This window comes from Silene latifolia, chromosome 1 (genome assembly GCF_048544455.1).
Source record: "Silene latifolia isolate original U9 population chromosome 1, ASM4854445v1, whole genome shotgun sequence".
NCBI lineage: Eukaryota > Viridiplantae > Streptophyta > Magnoliopsida > Caryophyllales > Caryophyllaceae > Silene > Silene latifolia.
The window spans coordinates 148,034,418-148,044,500 of NC_133526.1; the positions used below are offsets into that span (position 1 = coordinate 148,034,418).

At 35.9% G+C, this 10,083-nt stretch overlaps 1 protein-coding gene across 1 annotated transcript; it reads right to left on the bottom strand.

The window, feature by feature from the left end:
- Positions 1-2,528: 2,528 nt before the first annotated feature.
- Positions 2,529-5,603, bottom strand: LOC141610507 (uncharacterized). Its single transcript, XM_074428618.1, has 2 exons — positions 5,252-5,603; positions 2,529-3,709 (listed from the first exon to the last, which is right to left on the bottom strand). The coding sequence occupies exons 1-2, from the start codon at positions 5,503-5,505 to the stop codon at positions 2,857-2,859; spliced, it is 1,107 nt and encodes a 368-aa protein (XP_074284719.1). The 5' UTR covers positions 5,506-5,603; the 3' UTR covers positions 2,529-2,856.
- Positions 5,604-10,083: the final 4,480 nt, after the last annotated feature.

Below are 10,083 nucleotides of genomic sequence, written 5' to 3' on the forward strand. Positions count from 1 at the left end.
ACTTTTTACAAAATAAAATAATATAATTTTATGAAAGATTTTTTCATAACAAATGTACATATATAAGTTAAGGATGAAAGGTGGCTTAGTTACTTGGTTTGCGTTTAAATCTATGGCTGTAATGCGAAAGAGTAGACAATACAACTTTAGAGTTGGCATTCAAGTCCTCAATAAGTTTGATCAATCTCTTAGTACAAGTGTAACGTTATTATCGCAACTTTATGTCGTGTAAAATAGTTTTGTATCAACCATTGATTTTGGAGCTTTGATCCCGGCCCCAACAACGAAGCGACGTCCATGAAGTTTGGGAAACTCTGTATTTCATTAGCTTGACTGTTTCTGGTGTCAGATATCAAGGCGGTCCCTCCACATTCACTCATTTTAGACACCATTAATAGTACTATGTACCCAACATTTGATGCATGTTTAATGTGTTAGAAAATCTCCTCAGCTCTGCTGTGACATGCATGTTTTTAACGAGAGGGGATCCTCTCCATTTTCTATTCTCTCCATTTCCTTCCATAGGTGATCAAATGACCCAAGTCCATTGGCCCGATCTGGCCCAGCCCGCTTTTTTGAAGGGCTTGGGTCTTTTATTTTGGCCCAAAAAAGCCCATGGGCTGGCCCAAAAAAGCCCAATGTACTTTTGGGCCGGACTTGGGCCAAGCATTTGGCCCAAATTTTGCCCGGCTCGGCCCATATTTATTAATTAAGGAATATTTTTCTTATAAAATTTGTTTAAGTAGCGTAAATTTTATATATAATTTCTTATAAACTCATGTATATATTTATTGAGATTTAAAAGCGATGTTACCGTAACATAAATCATATTAAGCATTATAATGTGTCGATGATTGTCTTTTATTCTATTTTTGGAGATTAATTCATATGTATTTCATCATACTTTGTACGATTTTTTATACTAAGTGCAAATTTAAAGTAAAAGTTGAAGGTATTATACTACTTATCTCGTTCGGTAAGTCGTAAATTTTAGGGCCCGAAAAGCCCATATAGGCCCAAAAGCCCGATTTAGCCCATAAGGGCCAGGCTTGGGCTCGCTAAATAGGCCCTCTCATTTGGCCCGATCCAGCCCAACCCGCACACGTGGGCCATTTTTATTATATCGGCCCGACCCAAGCCCGCATAGGCCCGGCCAATGATCAGCTCTATAATTCCTCTAATAAAACAATATTTAATCATTATCCACTTTCAACCTTTTCATTCAGCTGACCGTTAGATCGTTTTGAGACGGAATCTAGACTATTAATAGAAAATGGAGAGAGGAATAAATGGAGAGAAACTCAATTGGTTTTTAACCTAGAAAATGTACTGAGATCAAGCCCGGTCCCTAAAATGATTTCGGATCACCCAAGATTATATATACCGCCTATTAGCATTATCAAACAAAGAAAAGTGAAAATTCTGGAACTTCGATTAAGTCAGAAGCAACCGTTCTTCGTTATAATAATGATAGACACATTCAACTTTCACATACTTAGGAAACAATTCAATATATGTCCTCTATCTTAATCATTTATTTATGTTTTATATTCTTCTTTATAAGGTTATTTTAACCAAAAGTAAACCAATAGTTGAGACGAATGGAATAATAAAGATCCATCCACTCAATCCAATACTATTGTAGAGCACAAATGACATTTTAGGGAGGACGAGGGAATGCTACAATATAAGATAGACAAGTCAAAGAAATCAAGCAGAATAAATTTGACGACGTTTATTTTATCATCAAGTTTCAACCACTAAATTTTCATTAGAAAATGATAAGACTTGTGTGACGATAGGTGCCATGCGTGTGGTGTGAGCACCAAACTAACAACAACAGCAACATTAATCATTTGTACTATAATAATATCTATTGGAGGTATCATCTCCAGAAATACATCCAAAATTCAGCAACTGAATTATGAAAATCAAACAAAAACATGGCAATTTGGCCCAATTTATGTTGCGAATTTTATGTTGCTCCGTCCCAAGACGATATGGACCGCAGAATTTCATAGACGGCACATATCCGTTTATAACTAAAGACGGGCCAAATACAATACCACATTCCTAATAGGGCAAACAACAAGTGGGGTGGTGAGGGCCAAAAATGTCACCACTTTCAAGCTATTTGACCTGTCTTTAGCTATAGACGGAATCAATAGCAAGACTAGCTGTTTAAAGATTACCACCCCTGTATTTTGACGGGATTTTGATAACGATATAATACCATTGCTGACACTATACTAACCTCAGTCTAATAATAATAAAAACAAATCCTTACTAAATACATGCCGTACCTGTTTAGTTGGTGAGTATACTACTAGTCTTACTTTCAAAACAGTTTCTATCAATACATTTACTTTCCTGAAATACTTTCCACCAACTACAGCAGATTCGACATCAAATAACACAAATATCGCATATTCACATTCTATCGGAATATACCCACTTACTAAAGGCTGGATAGCTTTAAAACTTCATGACCAAACATTCTATCAGAAATTCGGAACATTGCAGGAATGTGAAAGCTGCAGGAAACATCCAGTATCTACAAATACTAAACAAGTTAAAAGGTTTCCATAGACAATTAGCAATTTAGCATTACAACATTTCATATAGTCTTATTATAAAACTGTTCTTTAGCTAGTTTCATTTTCAGTGACACAACCTCATATTTCATCAACCAGTCACCTGATACCATATATTATGGCCTGGACTGGCACTTTCCATGTAATGCATCGTATAATTTTCTCGGTAACCATATCGTCAAATCTCAGTCTCACCGAGGAACAAAGGACAAAAAAAAAATTCAACGGAAGATGCAGGAGTGGCAACTAAACTGGTATATTGTCATTTTGAAGGAACTTGAGGGGCACAAGTGGAAATTGGGAGGTCAGAAGGGGTGCATACCAGAGCCCTTCGTTGCAAGTGACTCAAGCTTTGCTCCATGCTAACTTGAACCATTTCAGCCAGCATCTTCTTCGCCTTCCCCGATTGTTCCTCACCATCAATCTGCGAGATTATGTTGCAAACAATGTTCTCCAAAGTATCCGGCTGCATCTCCGACCTCGGGTAAGGAGAATCTCTTAACAGCCTTAGCAAAATCTGAGCTTTAGTTTGTGACTTAGGCGTCCCTTGAACTGTGAGCTCGAGTAAACCCGGTATGACCCCTTCTCTGAGGATTGGGTCTCGGTACTTGGCCCGATCAACCTCACACAATGTCAAAAGAGCTCCAACCGCATGTTCCCGGGTCTGAGGGGAACCGCTCTCTAAGACTTCCACCACAGCAAGAATCCCTCCTCCTTCATTTACCAAAGTGGTCCTCCCCTGCTCAAAGTTGACCAGAGATTCTAACAATGCCATGCATTTTTCTGCAGTTTTAGATGATTTCTTGCAGGTTTTGAGCAAGTCTATCATAGGAGGGACAGGATCTGCCTCAAGAATCGTGTTGATGTTGTTCGAGTGAGTTGAGAGGTTGTAGAGTGCCATGAGGGAGTCGACCTTAGCTTGTGGGGTCCCTGTTTCGAGGACATCTACGAGCAGAGGGATCACCCCAGATGATGTAATGGTCGGCTTGTTTATGGAGGATGCTGAGAGTGTTAACAGGGATGCAGTTGCATGCTCCTGAAGGGTACTGTCACCTGATTGAAGGAAGTCGGTGATGGGATCCAAGGCACCAGAAGCTACAATGCTGATTTTATTTCTGGGAAAATTGCATATTACTTCAATATCAGAAATTTGATGATAGATGACATCAATGACTCTATAGTTCCATAAGATCTCACTAGATAAGTACCATCGTTAACTTTTACAATGGACTCCATCTGATACAGAGAGACTTACTCCATAAAACATTGTCAGCAACGCATAAACGGTCTTTATAAATGATCTCAAAATACAAATTATATCGAAAACCATACCGAATGACTAGTTGACTATTACGACCAAGTAAATAATCAGCGCAAACAGTTTACCAAGTCATTTTGCATAATTCCGGCATAGTTCAGAACCAAAGAATAACAAGGCATCGGCACTACTGGCAATAGAAATAATAAAGGACTACCATACAACAAAGATGATTACAAATATCCATAAAGATTAAGCACTAACAGAATCTTAACTAGTAAGTTATCACAGACTCAAAAAAGGTTAAATTTGCTGATCTGCAAGTCTGCAACGCACGCAAAGTTCTTAATTATTTATTTAATCAGGACAACTTCTATCTGTGTCTAGTCTCACAAAAGTTAGTAAACTCTATATTAAAGTTGCACAGGATTCTCCTAATACTATAATTTTTTTCAATGATTTTTCATACCTTCAAATACGATACAGCCACGTGAAAACATCACATGAGAATATTATTGTTTAGGCAATTAAAGCAAAATAAAAAGAAAAAAAAAAGCTGGAAAGAGCAGAGCAAGATGAGCTAAAGAATATTAGCATCCTCCATTTACAGCAAATTATGATTACAAATTTAAGAAAAGGTGGAATAATTGGCAAATTGGGTAACATTTCTTCAACAAAATTCAAGTTTATAGTAATAGTAATGATTCTTGAGAGAAATTCCCTTTAGATAGAGCAAAACCGGCCGCAAAAAATCCAACCTTCAAAAATGAATCCTTTTTACAAGTGTTTTGGATTCGCTGACCAAATTAGATAAAAATCAGTGGATATATATACAACTTGTTCCTTAGAATAATTTTTATACTAATTCCGTAAGAAAGTTAATCACGGATAAACAAGCATCCATCTCAATTCAGTTGGTCTTGTATAAACTCTCCAAATATATACAATAGTAATATACTCCATCCTCCCATTTTTATTGTGGCCACTTTTATTTTGGGCGGATTTAAGAAAAGCGGTGAACTACCAACTTTTACGACTAAGTAATTAATATGACCATCACCGAATGAGGCATGTACACAAATAATAGGGTCGTCACCTGATTGTTCTCAAACCTAAACAGTTGTACGGTGGAGTACATAATATGACCGTCTAACAGTGTGATGCGGTAATTAAAACTATTACGGGGTACTCCGAATATATAAAAAAGGACCGTCTCAATAACCATAGCTGTCAATTACATTAGAAACGGAAAATTAGAGGTTACCCAGATGATTTCAGTGAAATTGATTGGTTTTTTGGTGAGATAATTCGGAAATAATGACAACATAGAATACGAAAAGAGTAAAAAATAGAAGAAGATAAAAAGAAGACAACAAAAAAGAAAGGATCTGTGACAAACTTTTCATCTTTAACGGCAAGATTGAGAAGGGCGAGAAGGGCAGATTGGGCTGAGTGGAGCGAGTCGAGTCGGAGCATAGAAACGAGTTGAGGAATAGCAGAGGAAAGCTGACGACGGCAGCGGTGGGAAGTCTTTGTAAGGCGTCGGATCTCTTGGGCAGCCTTGATCATTGAATCTGAGGCGTCAGATTTGATCAACTCCAAGACTTGACAAACACTCAGCTGCGCCTGGCTTCCTGCTGCACTCGCCTCCATAGAAATAGATACTAGTAGTCTAGTACTACTAAGGCAATAATAATAATAATAATAATAATAAGAGTAATAACAAATCAAATACAATTATATATATATTATATAATGTGGGATTTATATGGTATGGTATGGTATGGTATGGTAGGAGGAAAAAGAGAGAAACGTGAGAAAGAGGAGAAGAGGCTTTAAGCAACAGTTGAGACAGAAAACAAAGGGAGAATGACTCAATCGGGGGGATATTTCAACGGTTTCTTTATATGACAGTTGGGTTTTACTAGTCCTAGTATCGGGTACGAGATTTGCTATATCACGCCCCATGTTTTACTTATTACGCCTCTATTTTAATTTTCTTTCCAAGTTTATCCCTAACTCTTTTTTTTTTTTTTTTTTTTTTTTTTTTTTTTTTTTTTTTTTTTTTGGTGACGAGGGTTGAATCCCCCCCCACATGCAATACCCCGCAAACCACGCGTGCTATGTAAGACATCCTTTAGGATGACAAAATCATGAAAGACTCCCGTGTAGGGAGTCGAACCTGGGACCTCTCAATTCGTTGCCATTGCAACGCTTTGAGGCACTCCCAAACTCCACTACACCCAAGTCACTTTGGTTACTTTATTTTTCTTAAAATTAAATTATCGTTTCATCGGACGAGAGTTTCGATGATGATTTTTAATATAATTAATTTAATTCGTAGGACAGTCTTTTAAATATGTTATTTTTCAATAGGAATTGCTATATTACGACTCATGTTATAAAAATAACTAATTTAATTTAAAGAGTTATTTAATGAGAATAATCCACACTAAGCCAGATCTTCCCCATTTAATCCAACCTATTGATTATCCCATATTAATCTGATCTTTCCTATCATTTAACTTATTTTACACCCGCCTTAATTTTGACCGGTTACAACCTGTTAACGTCTATTATTATCAGGTTTTTCATCTTTATTGAACATTAACGAGTTAAGGGTAAGATAAGGACCTGAACTTTGCAGTTTTTTTCCGTTAAGGACCTCAACGATTATTTTTTTTCCGTTAAGGATCTTAACACTAACACCGATAAGTTTCCGTTATGTTTCTAACATTAAAATAGATTATAATAACCAGTATATGTTATGAAAATACTTGTATATTTATAACGCAAAATATTTTATGAAAATAGTTTTTAACCAATTCTTATATCCTACACCCATGTGTAGGATGCTCTATACTCCCTCCCACTCTCCCAACTCCCCACTCATCCTCAACTTCCTTATTTTTTATTTATTTTTTATTTTTTGAAAAACCAAAAATTAACTTCAACTTTTAAGAAATAGTTACCACTACCATATTCAGTTTAAGTGTTTTGTAGTGTTGCATTCACGATATGGCACTATCATATTAACTTTAATTTTAGTGAATATGACAATGTTGTATAATGAATATGTGCTTTATAGTGCGATATTCACAATATAACATTATTATATTCACTTTTAGTTTAGTGAATATGACACTGTACTTTGATGAATATGTATTATGTAGTGTGTTCATCTCATGCCTCTATTATATTCACTTTCAGTTTAGTGAATATGACTTTATTTGTTCAAATATATTGAACAATGACGATCTTGAACGTTTTATTCCATATCTAAACCGCATAATACAAAATAATTTAAAGGAATAAGAATAATTATGTGATATGATATGAATATGTCAATTACATGATGTGAATATTTGAGAAAAATTAAAATAAATAACAAAATATATCAAATATAATCTCTATTTGTAGAGAAATAAAAATTATGAATAATGATATTTTTTTTATAATTTTATAATTTATTAAATTTAATATTTATTTGTTATAAGAAAAATTTATAAGGAGAGAGTACCATGCATCATACTCCTGGGTGCATGGTATAATTTACCCATTACGGAACCCATTCTAACACCATTAACTCTTCACAAGTTTTCGTCTTTCTCCATTGAAGCGGGATTTTACAACAATAGCGACTTCATTGCATCGTTAGGATACCCATGAGGCCGTGAGTGAAAAGCTCATTTGCAACAATCACAAAATCTCATTTGTGACGGCACGTATCCGTCATTTTGGAGTGACGGATACCATTTTCCCTCACAAATGACCCAAATAGAGGAGAGAGGGAAGCACATGGGGGTGCCCCCACCTTGTCCCCTTATCCGTTTTGTGAGTGGCATTATCCGTCACTTGTTCCGACCCGTCTTCAGCAAGACTAATTGTGCAACAATAGTTGAATTGTCTTTTAACATTTTCTACCCTTTAGGCTTATGACGCAACCAAAATACCAATAAGAAAACTAGTTAATGAAGGTGGTGTCTTCACAAGTTAAATAGTATGAGTTATTGAACATTGTTTCAGCATACTATAAAAAATAGAAACATTCATATCACAAAAATCGATTAGATTGCAAGATAAAGTTATCCAATTGAGCACCTAGGTTCACCCATTCAGCTACGGCTTCAGAATCAGTGGAGGTAATTGGTCTGATAGTTTTGATTTATGAGCTAGAAGGAGCTTAATCTTTTATAGTCTGCCCATTTTGGGTTGTTTTGCTATGTTACAAAGATTAATGGGTACGCGTGCTGTTCTTACCTTAATTAATTTTGATTGTTAAAATGTAACACCCGCAAATTTCCCATTTTGACATTTAAAATTTATTAAACCGTTTGACTACTGATGTGAACATTATTTGCACACATTTAGTCCCCTAATTGAACCTATTTTGCATACTATTATAACATTTCATGACCATTTTATCCGTCAATTATTCCTTCTTATTTTGTTTTCCTAGTGCATTTCGTATGTTTTGTAGGAAAGAAGGTAATTAGGCGGAAATTCCCGTCTTTCGTGCATATTTGGAAGCTTGTTGACGATATTTGATGGACTAAGTATGAAGATGAGGCAAGAATGATGACCAAGGAAGTAGAAATAAAGAGTATATAGAGGCATCTTAGGCTAAAAAGCAAGGATGACGAGAAGGAAGACATTGCAAGAAGAAATTGCTTGAAAACCAAACCAAGGGTTGCTCCTTTGGCTCTGAAAGTATGCTAGATGAAACGGCGTCGAAAATCAAGTGATCTAGGCTTTTGAATCACTCCAATAGGAGTCCGGATGAGGAAATGACGCCCGTTTTACAATCCGAGTTCAAGTAAGGCATGATACAGCTCAACCCGCTCGGGTCAATTTCAACCCGCTCGGATTGAGGCCCAAGACGATCATATTTCGCTCGGGACGAGCATATTGTTGGACAGAAAGTCTTCCCTTGCTACGTGAACCATGATTCGCGCATATTCCTTGAAAGACTAGCAAAAAAGAGACCCGCATCTTTTTTTGAGAGGAGCGATTCCCTACCCAACAATTAGCATTGTTAAATAACTATTTTACCCTTGCTTAACCTAATTATGCTCTACTATATATACCCCATTTGTAATAATCAAACCATCAAGTTTTCATTAGATTAATTCAATCCTTCTTTAGATTAGGTTAAGCTTTCATTAGGAGTAGATTAGAATAGATTACTCTTTAATCTTTCCACAAATCACACATTAATCTTTCCTTTAATTATTGTTCAACTTTATTATTGAGTAATTCAAGTTTATTATTGGGTAACTAGAAGATCATTTGGGTTTCTTGGGAGATTGACAACCTTCCATCAATCATCAAGTACTTCTATTATTCTTTGCATTATTATTTTGGAATCTCAATAGGTATAATTCTCTTAATCCTTGTTTTAATTATTGTTAATCTTTCTTACTTGTTCATCATGTTTTGCCTTGTTAATATGATTGACAACCTTGTTAGCATGTTAAACTTGATAATGAGTGAGTAGTCTCTTAGCTAGGATTAACGGGTAATTAGGAAAACCAACATGGGGATTGATTCATGCTTAATCTAATATGTTCACATAATTAATTTGCTTGCTTGTTGTAATGTCAACCTATGCACATGTTATGTTTGATGAAATGCTAAGCCTATGAGTCCTTGCATTTACAACCATCTCTTATCTATTCAACTTGACTTGTAAGATATAAACCAACTCGAGTCTTGTTAGACCATGCATAGAAGTGATTAGGGGGAAAGTAAGTCGACTTGCAGGTGTTTTATAATCTAATCGATTCGGCTCCGGGACTCAACTCTTCCTAAGAACCGTAAGACATAAACCAACTCGGTTCCTTTACAACAATCATCGCTTGCTTATAATTGAGAACATGTTTGTATGATCAACTCCCATGATTTCCTTACGAACCCATGATATCCTAGCACTTTTAGTCATTTGTTTACATCTTTTCTTTTGTTGCTTGTTTATTGCTTTTATTAGATTAGAATCATCAACCCATTATAATTGTGACAACCCCAAGCATAACCATAATTAGATTAAACGATTTGAGTAACCACCGTCCCATGGATCGACCTCGACTTACCACTAACTAGTTGTTTGTTGAGAATTATAAATGTGTTTGATTGGATGTGACCCGACGACATCACCTATCAAAATGGCGCCGTTGCCGGGGATGGTGTTGTTTATTTGAATTGTTCTTTTGTCTAGTTTTAGTTGTGCTTCTT